The 18,418-nt window shown below is 39.9% G+C and overlaps 1 protein-coding gene across 5 annotated transcripts in view; it reads left to right on the forward strand.

Moving 5' to 3' along the window:
- The window catches only part of LOC128696996 (ATPase family AAA domain-containing protein 2), a 257,949-nt gene that overhangs the window by 153,001 nt on the left and 86,530 nt on the right, over positions 1–18,418 (forward strand). For all 5 annotated transcript variants that reach the window (XM_053788480.2, XM_053788483.2, XM_053788481.2 and 2 more), the window contains 4 exons: positions 1,095–1,243; positions 7,376–7,624; positions 17,458–17,670; positions 17,819–18,181. In XM_053788480.2, coding sequence (XP_053644455.2) covers positions 1,095–1,243; positions 7,376–7,624; positions 17,458–17,670; positions 17,819–18,181 — 974 coding nt within the window. The remainder of the gene's footprint in view (positions 1–1,094; positions 1,244–7,375; positions 7,625–17,457; positions 17,671–17,818; positions 18,182–18,418) is intronic.

The following is an 18,418-nucleotide window of genomic DNA, read 5'->3' on the forward strand; positions in this document are numbered from 1 at the left end:
CGGTGTCGAAAAATATTAAAAAAAAAAAAAAAAATTTCTTGCCAAAATCATAAGAATATGTTTCTGATTGTTTTAAAAGAACAGAAAAATTGCTATCAGTACTTACTGAGATATAGAGGCATGAAGTTGACAGAAAGTGAACCGCTTATGGCAACATAGGCGACTGCTGCTCGCTCGGTAATATTTTCACTTTTATTCTATTTTTTCTTTTCTTTACTAATATTTATTATTTCAAGTAACTTTTGTGGTCTGTGAGACCAATATAATGCATGATGTATACATATGTATATCCACTCATTGTATGCAACATTATAACTGCACAAGTATTGTTTTTATATTGTTTGCAAAACTTTTTACACACATCCATGCTGCCTTCCCCACCACCCATGCTGCCTTCCCCATGACCCACACTGTCTTCCCCATCAGTCATGTTGTCTTCACCACCACCCACATGGAAATACATCACTTAGACTTTTTTTTTTTTTTGGTTATCCTAGGTTATGCTGCTTTGTATGATAATCTATGTAACTGTATTTGTTTATACCGAATAAATTTACTTATTCTTTGAGACATGGGAAAATATGAGTTTCCTCTTTTGCTGTGGTACAAGTGGACATAAATGAGATGGCCCAGCACCAAAGGTGGAAGGTTGATGGTTGTCTGGGTTTTCAGCACTGTTTCTGGTATCCTGGGCATTGCTTTTGGTCACAAACTCCTCAAACCATGAGATTCATCTTCTCTGACACTTTAATCTGTGTTAGAACTATCACCTGGGAAAGAAAGAGTCCCGATTCACTGGAGAGTGATTATTCTTTACTGCTTGGCATGAGGCGTACTGAATTAGCACTCCCACATTGCACTGTTTTTTTTTGTATTGTGCACACTTACCATGCAGACCCATTCTCTCACATGTGGGTCTACCATCTTTCTCCCGCTAGATTTGAAGCCACTAGAATTTTGGCATAGTATTACGGGACCGATACTGGCTTCCAAGCTGCAATATTGCAGGACCGACAGTGAAAGGGTTAAGTAATATTATATTCTCTTAGATTATTTATATGGTACATTTCTCAATACCTTTTCTCTCCTTCCAGGAACAGGAAAAACACTAATGGCAAGAGCACTTGCTAATGAATGCAGTGTTGGTGGAAGAAAAGTTGCCTTTTTCATGCGTAAAGGTGCTGATTGTCTTAGCAAGTGGGTGGGAGAATCAGAGAGACAGCTGAGACTTTTGTTTGACCAGGTGATGATTCATTATTATTATATTTTGTGTGTTAGTGTAATTTTTTCTATGTATATTTCAGTGTTAACCCACAAGGTGGAAACTGATAACATTTCAGTCTGTTCCTGGGCATTTTATCAAGTCCAGAAAAGACATTAGTATCACCTAACATTTTCTCTCCAAATTGTGGGTTAAAGTGAATTGCTTCAGTTCTGGTATTGAGATTTATTCCTGTATTTACATATTTTTAGTTCAACAAATACAGCTATGCTCATGGAATCCCTTTGTAATCAATGTTATATGTATAAACATTTAAAGGATCTAGTACAGTATTTGTATCATGCATTAGTGCACTTCTTTGAGCCCTTTTCAGATATTTACCACTGAAAACCTTGCCAGCCCATTCTGGATTTGTTTTTGATGTGGCTGCTGCTTATTGCACATGAAAAGATGACATGGTATCAGTTTGTTGTTAATTCATGTATGTTACCTCTGGAATGCATTTTCTTCCATGTCTTTTTGACTTTCAATCTTGATTTAAGATGTGATCACTATACTACATGTGCATATTTCTATTTGGGTATGCATTACACTGTATGTATATTGACTTTTTATGCACGTATTTCATTATCCATGTGCTTATTAGTTCTTTGAAGTTTGCCAAAATATTTTGTTATTCTTTTAATGTGTCAGTCTGTTTTCTTTATTCAGTCCTATTTTCTTTTCACTTATTTCCATTACATGTCATTTTAGTGTATTATCTACCTTTCATGTTTTTTTCTTTTAACGTGTCGGCCATTTCTCACCGAGGCAGGGTGACCCAAAAAGAAAGAAAGAATCTTTAATCATCATTCAAACTTTCACCTTCAGTGGTAAAACAGGTGGGACATGCACCTCTGACCATCCCAAAAAATGCCACACCCACATGACAACAGAAAGATGCAACTCCCCTTCCCTGTAACTTATTTCACCCCGAAATGTGTCACTCATCACTCCATGAAAGAAAAATGCTACAGCGTATACTACCAGGCACATCATCTAAAGGGGACAAGAAGACACAGATCAGCCAGACTATGGGAAACAAAAGAGAGGAGCCATAACCTCTCCAGAGAAAGAGGTTTTTTAGTGCCAGGAAAGAAAAAAGACTGGCAAGAAATGACAGTAATCTTACACCAACTGAAAACACTTCTGGAGCAGAGGCACAGTCCATTGGTCTTCACTCCAGAACAACAGATATTAGAGCCACCAAATAAACCCCCCCTAAATTCCATCAATATAATGACGTTTGTCTTTGCAAATATACAGAGTCTAAAGCTGTCAACAAACAAAATTCATTACATCAAGGGACTGCTCGCAGAGTCAAATGCAATGTTTGGAGCTTTTACAGAGACCCATATAAAGGATCATTTTGACAACAAAATATGGATTCCAGGTTATAACCTATTCAGATGCGACAGACTAAACAGGCGACAAAGGGGGGTTGACCTGTATGTCAGAGTCACTCATTTGCTCAGAAGTACCAAACACCTCAAATGATGTAGTTGAAGTTTTGGCGGTAAAGATTGAAAACCAATACCTTATCATTGTGGTTGTATACAAGCCTCCAGATGCAACTTCCCAGCAATTCCGGGAGCAGCTTTTGAAAATTGACCACTGCCCCAAACATCTTGCTACTAGGAGATTTCAACTTGAGACATCTAAAATAGAGGAGTGTAGCAAATAATAATTTAGCAGAGATCACCCCAGGAGGCAGCTCAGATGGAAATTCACACACACGAGCTATTAAATCTCTGCACCAAATTCACCCTAAGCCAGCAAATATTAGAACCTACAAGACTAGAGCATAAGCTTGATTTCACCTTCACTAACAGCAACGATCTAATATGTAATATAACCATATCAAAGACAATACACTCGGATCACAACATAATAGAGGTACAGACATGTATGCACAGGGCTCCTGACCAGCAAAATGTGATCAGTCATGAGGGTGTCTTCACAGAATTCAATTTTAGTAACAAAAACATACAATGGGAACAAGTCATTCATGTCCTAAATGAAACAAGCTGGGAAGATATCCTAAACAACACGGACCCGAACCTTTGCCTAGAAAAAAAAACTGAGGTTCTTGAGATCTGCTTGAGGCACATTCCATTAAGAAAAAGAAAGAGATGTTGTAAACTAGAAAGAGAGAGAGACGCCCCCTATACAGATGAAGGCGAAGGGTCAAGGAGCTGCTGAGAGGGCCCAATATATTTGAAATACAAAAGGAGACACTAGTCAGTGAAAATAAATGGTATAAAATACCGACACAATGGAAACATAAACACATATGCAGTTTAATGTGATCCTTTATTGACAATGTTTCGCCCACACAGTGGGCTTTTTCAAGTCACAAACAGATCTACCTGGGGTGGAAGGTACGTGAGTATTTATAGTCAGGTTCAGAATGTTGAGGTCAGGTGGAGAATGCTGCATCTGATGATCTACCGGGTGGGGTTATAGAGTCTAAAATCTTGGGTAGCTTGGCAGGGGTATTGGATAAGTTGTGAGCAGACCTTCTGCAGTGTTCTATGTTCTTATGTGGGATAGCGATGAAGAAGTTTCTTGGCAAGTGGTTCAGCTATGTTATAGAAGCCATTGTTCTGGTTGAAATTGTTGGTTATAGAGATAAGCGATGATTCCAGGATTCTTCGGTATTGAGTGTTGTCTTCTGTGGCGATAAGTCTTGAGTTTCTGTAGTTAATTAAATGGTTGTGTGAATTGCGATGTTGTACACAGGCATTCCTTGTATCGTCAATCCTGCTTGTGTATTCCACTAGTCAGTGAAATTGCAAATATCGAACTTAAGTTGAAGGAATCTTATAGGAGACAAGACTCGCTTAGGCGAGATGGGACTTGCACAGATGACAGCCAAGAAATGAATGAGATGCTATAAAGTCCCAATACAACTCGGTGCTCAGTGAGCCGCTGCCCAGACTAAGGGTCAACAATCTAAATGAATTCTTTATGAACGAGACCCAAAATTTGATCGTTTCAAAAATCTTGGATATTATCCTAACACCACAAGACTTTCAAAAGGCAATAAATGACATGCCCATGCACTCTGCCCCAGGCTTGGACTCATGGAACTCTCTGTTCATCAAGAACTGCAAGAACCCCCTGTTGTGTGCCTTCAGCATTCTGTGGAGAGGGAGCATGGACATGGGTCATCCCACACCCACTTAAAAAACAGACATAGCCCCACTATACAAAGGTAGCAGTAAAGCAATTGCAAAGAACTGCAGACCGATAACACTAACATCCCATACCAAAAATCTTTGAAAGGGTTCTAAGAAGCAAGATCGCCAGCCACCTAGGTACCCATCGGTTACACAACCAGGGTAACATGGGTTTAGAGCAGGTCGCTCCTGCTTGTCCCAGCTACTGGACCACTATGACAGGGTCCTGGATATTGTAGAGGATAAACAAAATACAGATGTAGTATACACAGACTTTGCAAAAGCTTTCAACAAGTGTGACCATGGTGTAATAGCACACAAAATGCATGATAAAGGAATAACAGGAAAAGTTGGTAGATGGATCTATAACTTCCTGACAAATAGAACACAGAGTAATAGTAAACAGAGTAAAGTCTGAGGCAGCTACGGTGAAAAGCTCTGTTCCACCAGGCACAGTACTTGCTCCCATTCTATTCCTCATCCTCATATCAGGCATAGAGATGTAAGCCATAGCTCCATGTCTTCCTTTTTGGATGACCCTCGGATTGCCATGACAGTGACCTCTATCGAAGACACCCCAAGACTCCAAGCGGACATCATCCAAATCTTCAAATGGGCCACACAAAACAATATGAAATTCAATGAAGAGAACTTTCAACTACTCAGATATGGAAAACTTGAGGAAATTAAAACTGTTTCAGGGTATACGACAAATTCTAACCATACAATAGAGCGAAAAAGTAATGTGAAGGATCTTGGAGTGATAATGTCAGAGGATCTCGCCTTCAAAAACCACAACAGTATATCTACTGCATCTGCTAGGAAAATGATAGGATGGATAATGAGAACCTTCAAAACTAGGGACGCCAAGCCCATGATGGTTCTCTTCAAATCACTTGTTCTCTCTAGGCTGGAATACTGCTGGAGAGTGTACAAAGAACTTTCACAGCACACATCTATATGATAAAGCACCTAAATTACTGGGAACGGTTGAAGGCCCTTGATTTGTGTTCTCTGGAATGCAGGCGAGAAAGATACATGATAATATACACTTGGAAAATCCTATAGGGGTTACTTCCAAACTTGCACATGAAAATCACTCCCTATGAAAGTAAGGAGGAGATGCAACATTCCCCCAATGAAAAGCAGGGGCACCACGAGTACACTGAGAGACAACACAATAAGTGTCCAGGGCCCATGACTGTTCAGCTGCCTCCCAGCATACATGAGGGGGATTACCAATAGACCTGTGGCTGTCTTCAAGAAAGAACTGGACAGGCACCCTGATCCACCACGAGGCCTGGTCTCAAACGGAGCCACAGGGGTGTTTACCCTCGAAACCCCCTCCAGGTTTACTCCAGGTATCACTCATACATCATCACTGTCTTTGCAGAGGCACTCAGATAGGACAGTTTAGATGCCCCTCCAAACTGCCAGTATCCTAAACCCCTCCTTTAAAGTGCAGGCATTGTATGTCCCATTTCCAGGACTCGAGTCCAGCTAACCAGTTTCCATGAATCCCTTCACAAAATATTACCCTGCCCACACTTCAACAGCTCGTCAGGTCATCAAAATCATTCGTCTCCATTCACTCCTGTCTAACATGCCCCCACACTTGTGGGAAGTCCAAGCCCTTCTCCCACAAAACCACCTTTACCCCTCTCCCTCCAACCTTTACAAGGATGACCCCTACCCCGACTTCCTTCCCTTACAGATTTATACACTCTGCGAGTCATTCTGCTTTGTTCCATTCTCTCAAAATGACCAAACCACCTCAACAACCCCCTCTTCAGCCCTCTGACTAATACTTTTAGTAACTCAACACTTCTTCCTATTTTCCACACTATGAATTCTCTGCATAATATTTACACCACACATTACCCTTCGACATGACATCTCAACTCCCTCCAGCCTTCTCCTTCCTGCAGCATTAATAACCTTCACACCCATATAAAAGTGTTGGTACCACTATACTCTCGTACATTCCCTTCTTTGCCTCCATGGATAACGTTTTTTGTCACTATGGATACCTCAATGCACCACTCACCTTTTTTGCTATGTTCACTTTGAATTTTCTACCTTTACAGACCCTCCTAAACTCATCCACAAACCTTTATTAATTAAATTATATAATATGATTAGCATATGATATATTTCATATGGAGATCAATGTATGATTGGGGAAAGGAAGTCAAGCAAGGCAAAGGAAGTAGAAATATTATTCCAAACATGTCACCTGAAGCACTTGCACTTCTTTCAACAAACTGGCTGTATCCCACTGAGGCAGTGTGGCCAGAAAGGAAATACAAAAGCTTCTCCTTTAAATTTAGTAATATATACAGGAGAAGGGGTTACTAGCCCCTTCCGGCATTTTAGTTGCCTCTTACGACACACATGGCTTATGAAGGAAAAATTCTGTTCCACTTCCCCATGGAGATCTTAAAGCATTTGCAAGCAAAATATCAGCAGAACACTGCAGTTACTAATGATACTCTGGAACCTAAACAGACTCATTCACTTTATGCATTTCATTTTGTATTGTACAGTCTGCATTGTTAAGCTATAATTGTATTATCTGTCTTTTTTCTCACATATTCTTTTCTTAATGTGCTGTTTTCTCTAGAATATTTTTTCTTTATATTTTGCCTTTCAACAAACTTTTTCTAAAAATTTAGAGTAGCTACTCTTTCCTCTTGTATTTGACAATTCCCTTTTCAAAGCTCCTTTCTTCTGCACTAAGTGCCACCTCTCCAGTATTTTCTGTAAAAATCTTGAGGAAGCAGTAGCCACAAACCTATTGGTAGGTGTCATGGTCATTTCCTCTATTAGTGTATAAATGTGTATGAGAATATGGGAGACAAATTTTGCTGTATTTTTTTATTATTACTCATACCATCGTATACAGTAGTAAAATATAGAACCACTGTTTCAGGCTTATCAGATGCGCCCTTCTATAATCTTTTTCGATGAAATTGATGGACTTGCTCCGGTACGCTCTACTAGACAAGATCAAATCCATTCCAGTATTGTATCTACACTTTTAGCTCTCATGGATGGATTAGACTCCCGTGGAGAAGTTGTTGTAATAGGGGCTACGAATAGAATTGATGCCATCGACCCAGCCCTACGGAGGCCTGGGCGATTTGATCGAGAATTCAATTTCCCTCTTCCATCCCTGAAGGTTTGTAGTGCAAGATAAAGGTATCAAGCAAAAGATTGTTTATTGTATAAAATGTTTTAGAATATATATATTATTGTTTTTTTGTGATAAAATATACAGGTTCATTAATTTTACTCTTAGCTTAAGTTTGCCTGGAATTCTCTGCATAATTAAGAGCACTTCCATGCAGTGAAAAAACAACTTGTTAAGCCATTTTTGTAACACTTGTGCATCTTCTTGGAAAATAAAAAATTATTATAAGTAAAGTACAGTATGTACCTACAAATTTAGTTAATCCTTACGGTGCGAGTTCTGTTATATAACAGCTTTGAAGCCAGTGTCTGTCCTGTAGTACAGTGCTATGAGCTCAGCTCACTCAGATAAGCTACGAGTGGTAAATTTGGGCCTAGATATGAGAAAATGTGATAAAAGAGGAAAAGGTAGCTTATGAGAGGTTTTTACAAAGCAGAAGTGATATAAAAAGGTCAGAGTATATGGAGAATAAAAGAAAGGTGACGAGAGTGGTGAGAGAGTGCAAAAGGAGAGCAAATGAAAGTGTGGGAGAGGCACTGTCAAAAATTTTTGCTGAGAATAAGAAAAAATTATGGAGTGAGATAAACAGGTTAAGAAAGCCTAGGGAATGAATGGATTTGTCAGTTAAAAACAGAGTAAGGGAGTTAGTAGATGGGGAGCTGAAGGTATTGGGTAGATGGTGGGAATATTTTGAAGAATTTTTAAATGTCCATGAAGAAAGGGAGGCAGTAATTTCATGTACTGGTCAGGGAGGTATAACATCTTTTAGGAGTGAAGAGGAGCAGGATGTGAGTGTGGGGGAGGTGCACTAGGCATTACATAAAATGAAAAGGGGTAAAGTAGCTGGAACTGATGTGATCATGACAGAAATTTTAAAAGCAGGGGGGGAATGTAGTATTGGAGTGGTTGGTATTTTTGTTCAATAAATGTGTGAAAGAGGAAGGTACTTAGGGATTGGCAGAGAGCATGCATAGCTTCTTTATGCAAAGGGAAGGGGGACAAAAGAGATTGTAAAAATTATAGGGGAATAAGTTTACTGAGTATACCAGGTAAAGTGTATGGTTGGGTTATTATTGAAAGAATTAGAGGTAAGACAGAGAGTAAGATTGCAGAGGAGCAAGGAGGCTTTAGAGTGGGTAGGGGATGTGTAGATCAAGTGTTTACATTGAAACATATAGGTGAACAGTATTTAGATAAAGGTAGGAAAGTTTTTCATTGCATTTATGGATTTAGAAAAAGGCATATGATTGTGGATAGGGGAGCTATGTCACGTGTTGCAAGTATATGGAGTAGGTAGTAAGCTACTAAATGCTGTAAAGAGTTCTTATGAGGATAGTGAGGCTCAGGTTAGGGCATATAGGAGAGAGGGAGATTACTTCTTGGTAAAAGTAGGTCTTAGATAGGGATGTGTAATGTCACCATGGTTGTTTAATATTTTTATAGATGTGGTTGTAAAAGAAGTAAATGCTAGGGTGTTGGAGAGATGGGTGGGATTAAATTATGGGGAATCAAATACAAAATGTGAGTTGACACAGTTACCTTGTGCTGATGATACTGTGCTTATGGGTGATTCTAAAAAAAAGTTGCAAAGGTTAGTGGACGAGTTTGTGAGGGTGTGTAAAGGTAGAATGTTGAAAGTGAACATATACATAAAAGTAAGGTGATGAGGGTATCAAACGAATTAAATAAAGAAAAATTGCATATCACATTGGAGAGAGGGAGTATGGAAGAAGTGAATGTTTTCAGATATTTGGGAGTTGACTTGTCAGTGGATAGGTTTATGAAGGATGAGGTTAACCATAGAATTGATGGCGATAAAAAGGTGAGTGGTGTGTAGAGGTATCTGTGAAGACAAAAAACATTATCCATGGAGGCAAAGAAGGGAATGTACAAAAGTATAGTGGTACCAACACTCTTATATGATTGTGAAGCTTGGGTTGTAAATGCTGCAGTGAGGAGGTGGTTGGAGGCAACGATGTCCTGTCTAAGGGTAATGTGTGATGTAAATATTATGCAGAGAATTTGGAGTGTGGAAATTAGGAGGTGTGGAGTTACTAAAAGTATTAGTCAGAGGGCTGAAGAGGGGTTGTTGAGGTGGTTTGGTCATTTAGATAGAATGGAACAAAGTAGAATGACATGGAGGGTGTATAAATCTGTAGGGAAAGGAAGGCGGGGTAGGGATTGTCCTCGAAAAGGTTGGAGGGAGGGGATAAAGAAGGTTTTGTGGGCGAGGAGCTTGGACTTCCAGCAAGCATGCATGAGCGTGTTAGATAGGAGTGAATGTAGATGAATGGTTTTTGGGACTTGACGAGCTGTTGGAGTGTAAGCAGGGTAATATTTTGTGAAGGGATTCAGGGAAACCGGTTAGCCGGACTTGAGTCCTGGAAATGGGACGTACAATGCCTGCACTTTAAAGAAGAGGGTTTAGGATATTTACAGTTTGGATGGACTTCTGATCTGTCATATCTGAGTGCCTCTGCAAAGATTGTGATTATGTATGAGTGATGGTGAAAGTATTGAATGATGATAAAAGTATTTTTTTTTCTTTTTGGGTCACCCTGCCTCGGTGGGAAATGGCCAGTGTGTTAACTTGAACAATATTTGATGGACTGATACTTGAGCTACTGTTGGCCAGAACATCATCTTAATGTACTGTACAGTCAGCCCATCTTTATTTCATTATGTTCATTTGCTTACAAGGTGCCAACATAAATTTTCTTAGCATTTAGCATTTACTGTAACCTTATTAATACCATTTTCTTTATTTTAAGCTAGGTTAGGCTACATTAACTTAAATATATATTTGGCTACAAATAAGGTAATAAGAAAATTTCTGCAGTACATCTTGTAAGAAGGTGGCTGAGAATAACCAGGAAGCATTCAAAGGGCACTCTGAGACTGGACTGGTACAGTATAATAGAATGTGTAATCTTAATTTTTGTAATGGCAATGTGCACATGAGTTTTGCTCATGAAAAAGTAATTTTGTTAGTTGTCCTTCATGGGGAAGATAGTTTATGGTGTTAATATTTAGTTTTTATCCACTTCCTTCCTGGGCAATGCCCTGAGACTGCCACTTCTTGTTGACTTCATATTTTTTTATTAACACATTGGCCGTTACCCACCAAAGGCAGGGTGACCCGAAAAGAAGAAACATTTTTCATTATCATTTACTCCATCACTGTCTTGCCAGAGGCATGCCTGTACGACAGTTATAAAACTGCAACTTCTGCTTCTTTCAATAAACCGGCCGTATCCCACCGAGGCAGGGTGGCCCAAAAAGAAAAACAAAAGTTTCTCTTTTCAAATTTAGTAATTTATACAGGAGAAGGGGTTACTAGCCCCTTGCTCCCGGCATTTTAGTCGCTTCTTACAACACGCATGGCTTATGGAGGAAGAATTCTGTTGCACTTCCCCATGGAGATAAGAGGAAATAAACAAGAACAAGAACTAGAAAGAAAATAGCAGAAAACCCAGAGGGGTGTGTATATACATGCTTGTACATGTATGTGTAGTGTGACCTAAGTGTAAGTAGAAGTAGCAAGACGTACCTGAAATCTTGCATGTTTATGAGACAGAAAAAAGACACCAGCAATCCTACCATCATGTAAAACAATTACAGGCTTTCGTTTTACAATCACTTGGCAGGACGGTAGTACCTCCTTGAGCGGTTGCTGTCTACCAGCCTACTACCTAGAAAAACTGCAACTTATCAACACTATATATATGTGTGTGTTGTTTTTTAACACAGTGGCCATCTCCCACCAAGGCAGGGTGACTTGAAAATGAAACACTTTCATCATCATTCACACTGTCACTGTCTTGCCAGAGGCATGCTGATATGACAGTTTAGATGTCACTTTAAGCAGAAATCATCCCAAGCCCCTTCTTTAGAGTGCAGGCACTATACTTCCTACCTCCGTGACTCAAGTCTGGCTAACCAGTTTTCCTGAATCCCTTCAGAAAATATTACCTTGCTCACGCTCAAACAGCTCAAGTCCCTAAAACCATTTCTCTCCACTCATTGCTATCTAACACACACACACACACACACACACACACACACACACACACACACACACACACACACACACACACACACACACACACACACACACACACACACACACACACACACACACACACACACACACACACACACACACACACACACACACACACACACACACACACACACACACACACACACACACACACACACACACACACACACACACGCGCACACGCACGTACACGTACGTGCACCTGCCTGCTGTATGTCTAAGCCCCTAGCACACAAAACCCATCTCCTCCGTCCATCCTTTCCCAGGATGACCCCTACCCTACCTTCCCTCCTTAGACACAGCATCTCCACTGCTTCCAGCCTCCTCCTCGCTGCAATATTCGCAACCCATGCTTCACAGTTACCACTATGCACCACCCACCTTTTTCCGTTCATCAGTTCTATGGTTTTCCTTGTCCTTTATATATCAAACCCCTATATCCACTCCCAAATATCAGAATGCATTCACTTCTTCCATACCAGCTCCAATCTTATATCCAATTTTTTCCTTACCTAACTCATTTAATACCCTCATACCTTGTTCTTCTCTATGTTCTCTTTCAACTTCCTTTACACACCCTCTGAAACTCGTCCACTAAGCTTTGCAACCCCTTCAGAATCTCCCAAAATCACAGCATCATCAGCAAAAAGTAACTGTCAACTCCCATTTTGTATTTCTTCTTCTTTCAAGAAACTGGCCGTATCCCGTCAAGGCAGGGTGGCTCAAAAAGAAAAACGAAAGTTTCTCTTTTAAATTTAGTAATTGATACAGGAGATGGGGTTACTAGCCCCATGCTCCTGGCATTTTAGTTGCTTCTTATGACACGCATGGTTTACGGAGCAAGAATTCTTTTCCACTTTCCCGTGGAGAATTTTGTATTTGATTCTGTATACTTTAATCCCACCCCTCTTCCCAACACCTTAGCATTTACTTCTTCTAAGGCCTACTTTTACTGGAAAATAATTTCCACACTCCTACATATGCTACCCTGAGTCTCACTTATTTTTTTTTTATTATTATCACACCGGCCGATTCCCACCAAGGCAGGGTGGCCCGAAAAAGAAAAACTTTCACCATCATTCACTCCATCACTGTCTTGCCAGAAGGGTGCTTTACACTACAGTTTTTAAACTGCAACATTAACACCCCTCCTTCAGAGTGCAGGCACTGTACTTCCCATCTCCAGGACTCAAGTCCGGCCTGCCGGTTTCCCTGAATCCCTTCATAAATGTTACTTTGCTCACACTCCAACAGCACGTCAAGTATTAAAAACCATTTGTCTCCATTCACTCCTATCAAACACGCTCACGCATGCCTGCTGGAAGTCCAAGCCCCTCGCACACAAAACCTCCTTTACCCCCTCCCTCCAACCCTTCCTAGGCCGACCCCTACCCCGCCTTCCTTCCACTATAGACTGATACACTCTTGAAGTCATTCTGTTTCGCTCCATTCTCTCTACATGTCCGAACCACCTCAACAACCCTTCCTCAGCCCTCTGGACAACAGTTTTGGTAATCCCGCACCTCCTCCTAACTTCCAAACTACGAATTCTCTGCATTATATTCACACCACACATTGCCCTCAGACATGACATCTCCACTGCCTCCAGCCTTCTCCTCGCTGCAACATTCATCACCCACGCTTCACACCCATATAAGAGCGTTGGTAAAACTATACTCTCATACATTCCCCTCTTTGCCTCCAAGGACAAAGTTCTTTGTCTCCACAGACTCCTAAGTGCACCACTCACTCTTTTTCCCTCATCAATTCTATGATTCACCTCATCTTTCATAGACCCATCCGCTGACACGTCCACTCCCAAATATCTGAATACGTTCACCTCCTCCATACTCTCTCCCTCCAATCTGATATTCAATCTTTCATCACCTAATCTTTTTGTTATCCTCATAACCTTACTCTTTCCTGTATTCACCTTTAATTTTCTTCTTTTGCACACCCTACCAAATTCATCCACCAATCTCTGCAACTTCTCTTCAGAATCTCCCAAGAGCACAGTGTCATCAGCAAAGAGCAGCTGTGACAACTCCCACTTTGTGTGTGATTCTTTATCTTTTAACTCCACGCCTCTTGCCAAGACCCTCGCATTTACTTCTCTTACAACCCCATCTATAAATATATTAAACAACCACGGTGACATCACACATCCTTGTCTAAGGCCTACTTTTACTGGGAAAAAATTCCCCTCTTTCCTACATACTCTAACTTGAGCCTCACTATCCTCGTAAAAACTCTTCACTGCTTTCAGTAACCTACCTCCTACACCATACACTTGCAACATCTGCCACATTGCCCCCCTATCCACCCTGTCATACGCCTTTTCCAAATCCATAAATGCCACAAAGACCTCTTTAGCCTTATCTAAATACTGTTCACTTATATGTTTCACTGTAAACACCTGGTCCACACACCCCCTACCTTTCCTAAAGCCTCCTTGTTCATCTGCTATCCTATTCTCCGTCTTACTCTTAATTCTTTCAATTATAACTCTACCATACACTTTACCAGGTACACTCAACAGACTTATCCCCCTATAATTTTTGCACTCTCTTTTATCCCCTTTGCCTTTATACAAAGGAACTATGCATGCTCTCTGCCAATCCCTAGGTACCTTACCCTCTTCCATACATTTATTAAATAATTGCACCAACCACTCCAAAACTATATCCCCACCTGCTTTTAACATTTCTATCTTTATCCCATCAATCCCGGCTGCCTTACCCCCTTTCATTTTACCTACTGCCTCACGAACTTCCCCCACACTCACAACTGACTCTTCCTCACTCCTACAAGATGTTATTCCTCCTTGCCCTATACACGAAATCACAGCTTCCCTATCTTCATCAACATTTAACAATTCCTCAAAATATTCCTTCCATCTTCCCAATACCTCTAACTCTCCATTTAATAACTCTCCTCTCCTATTTTTAACTGACAAATCCATTTGTTCTCTAGGCTTTCTTAACTTGTTAATCTCACTCCAAAACTTTTTCTTATTTTCAACAAAATTTGTTGATAACATCTCACCCACTCTCTCATTTGCTCTCTTTTTACATTGCTTCACCACTCTCTTAACTTCTCTCTTTTTCTCCATATACTCTTCCCTCCTTGCATCACTTCTACTTTGTAAAAACTTCTCATATGCTAACTTTTTCTCCCTTACTACTCTCTTTACATCATCATTCCACCAATCGCTCCTCTTCCCTCCTGCACCCACTTTCCTGTAACCACAAACTTCTGCTGAACACTCTAACACTACATTTTTAAACCTACCCCATACCTCTTCGACCCCATTGCCTATGCTCTCATTAGCCCATCTATCCTCCAATAGCTGTTTATATCTTACCCTAACTGCCTCCTCTTTTAGTTTATAAACCTTTACCTCTCTCTTCCCTGATGCTTCTATTCTCCTTGTATCCCATCTACCTTTTACTCTCAGTGTAGCTACAACTAGAAAGTGATCTGATATATCTGTGGCCCCTCTATAAACATGTACATCCTGAAGTCTACTCAACAGTCTTTTATCTACCAATACATAATCCAACAAACTACTGTCATTTCGCCCTACATCATATCGTGTATACTTATTTATCCTCTTTTTCTTAAAATATGTATTACCTATAACTAAACCCCTTTCTATACAAAGTTCAATCAAAGGGCTCCCATTATCATTTACACCTGGCACCCCAAACTTACCTACCACACCCTCTCTAAAAGTTTCTCCTACTTTAGCATTCAAGTCCCCTACCACAATTACTCTCTCACTTGGTTCAAAGGCTCCTATACATTCACTTAACATCTCCCAAAATCTCTCTCTCTCCTCTGCATTCCTCTCTTCTCCAGGTGCATACACGCTTATTATGACCCACTTCTCGCATCCAACCTTTACTTTAATCCACATAATTCTTGAATTTACACATTCATATTCTCTTTTCTCCTTCCATAACTGATCATTTAACATTACTGCTACCCCTTCCTTTGCTCTAACTCTCTCAGATACTCCAGATTTAATCCCATTTATTTCCCCCCACTGAAACTCTCCTACCCCCTTCAGCTTTGTTTCGCTTAGGGCCAGGACATCCAACTTCTTTTCATTCATAACATCAGCAATCATCTGTTTCTTGTCATCCGCACTACATCCACGCACATTTAAGCAACCCAGTTTTATAAAGTTTTTCTTCTTCTCTTTTTTAGTAATTGTATACAGGAGAAGGGGTTACTAGCCCATTGCTCCCGGCATTTTAGTCGCCTCATACGACACGCATGGCTTACGGAGGAAAGATTCTTTTCCACTTCCCCATGGACAATAGAAGAAATAAAAAGAACAAGAGCTATTTAGAAAAAGGAGAAAAACCTAGATGTATGTATATATATATATATGCATGTGCGTGTCTATGAAGTGTGACCAAAGTGTAAGTAGGAGTAGCAAGATATCCCTGTTATCTTAGCGTGTTTATGAGACAGAAAAAGAAACCAGCAATCCTACCATCATGCAAAACAGTTACAGGTTTTTGTTTCACAGTCATCTGGCAGGACGGTAGTACTTCCCTGGGTGGTTGCTGTCTACCAACCTACTCACTATCCTTATAAAAACTTTACAGCATTTAGTAACTTGATACCTGTTCCATACACTTGTAACGTCTGCCACATTGCTTCTCTATCCATCCTATCGTTTTTTTTTTAACAAGTCGACTGTCTCCCACCGAGGCAAGGTGACCCAAAAAAAGAAACACTTTCACCATCATTCATGCATGATCACTTTCATATACCTCTCCTATCATTTACCTTTTCTAAATCCATCAAAGTAACCAAAACTTTTGCACCTTTATCTTTTTTATCTCTTTCTTTATTTCTCTTCATAAAATAAAGCTTCCTAATGGAATTGGAAATTTACATATTTGTGTTTGGGAGGTGAGCTCCAGCTGTTGGTCCTGCCTCTTAACCTACAACCGACTGATATGGTAGTCCTGTCATATATATTTTTGAATGCCCTGCTTGGAGTTTGCTTTCACTGTACCAGTACTCAGGTCATTCAACTTGTTTACCAGTTTTATGTTGAATAGGTAGTGTGTCATATGGGCATGACACTTTAGTGGCTTAAATTAAAGGGAACTAATTTTTAACGTATTGGAGGAGTGGGTTGAGCAGCAGAATGTTTTTATGTGTTCTTGCTGAATCAATACAACTCTGGAGTTGTAAGAAGTATGATTATAAATCATAATATAGTACGTAATGTTAGACATCACTCCAAGTTGTCATGATGTTAGGAATTCTGTGACTCTAAGAAACCACCAGTTTGTCTTCAGTACCTCATCCATTACAAATATAGTTGTACATAAATGGTATACAATACTGACAGGATGAAAAATTAGACATGTGCAACATCTGGGTATCTTCATTTGTAGATGTTTTGTCATCCAGTGGCTTTATCAGTTATACAAGGACATAATGTGAAGACTGTGGTATAATTTTTCAAACTGTTATTGTTTAGGTCCTGTAGTTTGTGGCTATATTGGCAAAGATATTGACTTTAATGGTGGGAAAGGTTTTGTGAAATCAGTAGTAATTGATAGTGTTTTAAGAATTTACAAATCATTTTATTTCAATTTAACTCTTACTAGAAGCCTATGCAGTTTCAAAACACCTCTGCATTACTTTTCCCCATATTTTTCAGATTTCACTTGTGTCTTTGTATACATAACTACAGTGCGTCTATCTTAATTGCCCTTTTCTTCAACAGGCACGTTTGCAAATATTAACGATTCACACCAAAAGTTGGGTCCCAGTTCTAAGTAAGCGCCTTTTGCATTACTTAGCAGAGCAGACTGTTGGCTACTGTGGTGCTGATCTAAAGTCACTCTGTGCTGAATCTGCATTAATTGCCCTCAGAAGCAAATACCCACAAATCTACTCTTCCAAACACAAGCTTCTGATAGATGTGTCTACAATTACTGTAAGTGTTTTACTAAATGATGTAGACCTGTAATAAAAGAATTTCTGCTTTTATAAAACTTGTGCAGTAAACAGTTTTTTGTATCTTCATACTTGTAAATATGAATGAATTGTATTTAATCTAATAGACTATGCAATTTTTACAACAGATAAAATTGTGTCACTTTCGAGCAGCAATGAAAAAGATAGTCGCAGCCGGACACAGGTCATCTGCTAGTATTGGCCGACGCCTCAGTTCTACGGTGCAACCATTACTCCAAGGATCTCTCAATTGTGCCCTAAGGCTGCTGTCAGAAAGGTTTCCTCATGCTTTCATCAAATTTCCAGCTAGCCTAAAGAGCCGCACTACTCATAGACCAAGACTATTGCTGGCTGGGTTGAGAACTCAAGGTCAAAGCACCCATCTAGCACCAGCAATTATTCATTCTCTGGAAAAGGTTCCTACTCACAAGTTGGATCTTGCTACATTGTATTCAGTCTCTGCACGGGCACCAGAAGAAGCGTGTGCACAGGTAAGTCTTTGGTGTGTCCTGTAAGTACAAGACTAATTAATTACTTTCTTTAGTCTGTGTAGGTGCTCCTCAGCTTACGATTGGGTTACATTCTGACAAACCCATTGTCACTTGACAATTTCGTAAGTCAAATATAATTTTTTTTGCCTCAAACCAGCCATATCCCACTGAGGCAGTGTGACCTAAAAAGAAAGATGAAAGTTTTTCTCTCTAAATTTGGTAATTTATACAGGAGAT

This window comes from Cherax quadricarinatus, chromosome 49 (assembly GCF_038502225.1).
Source record: "Cherax quadricarinatus isolate ZL_2023a chromosome 49, ASM3850222v1, whole genome shotgun sequence".
In the NCBI taxonomy this organism is placed as follows: Eukaryota; Metazoa; Arthropoda; class Malacostraca; order Decapoda; family Parastacidae; genus Cherax; species Cherax quadricarinatus.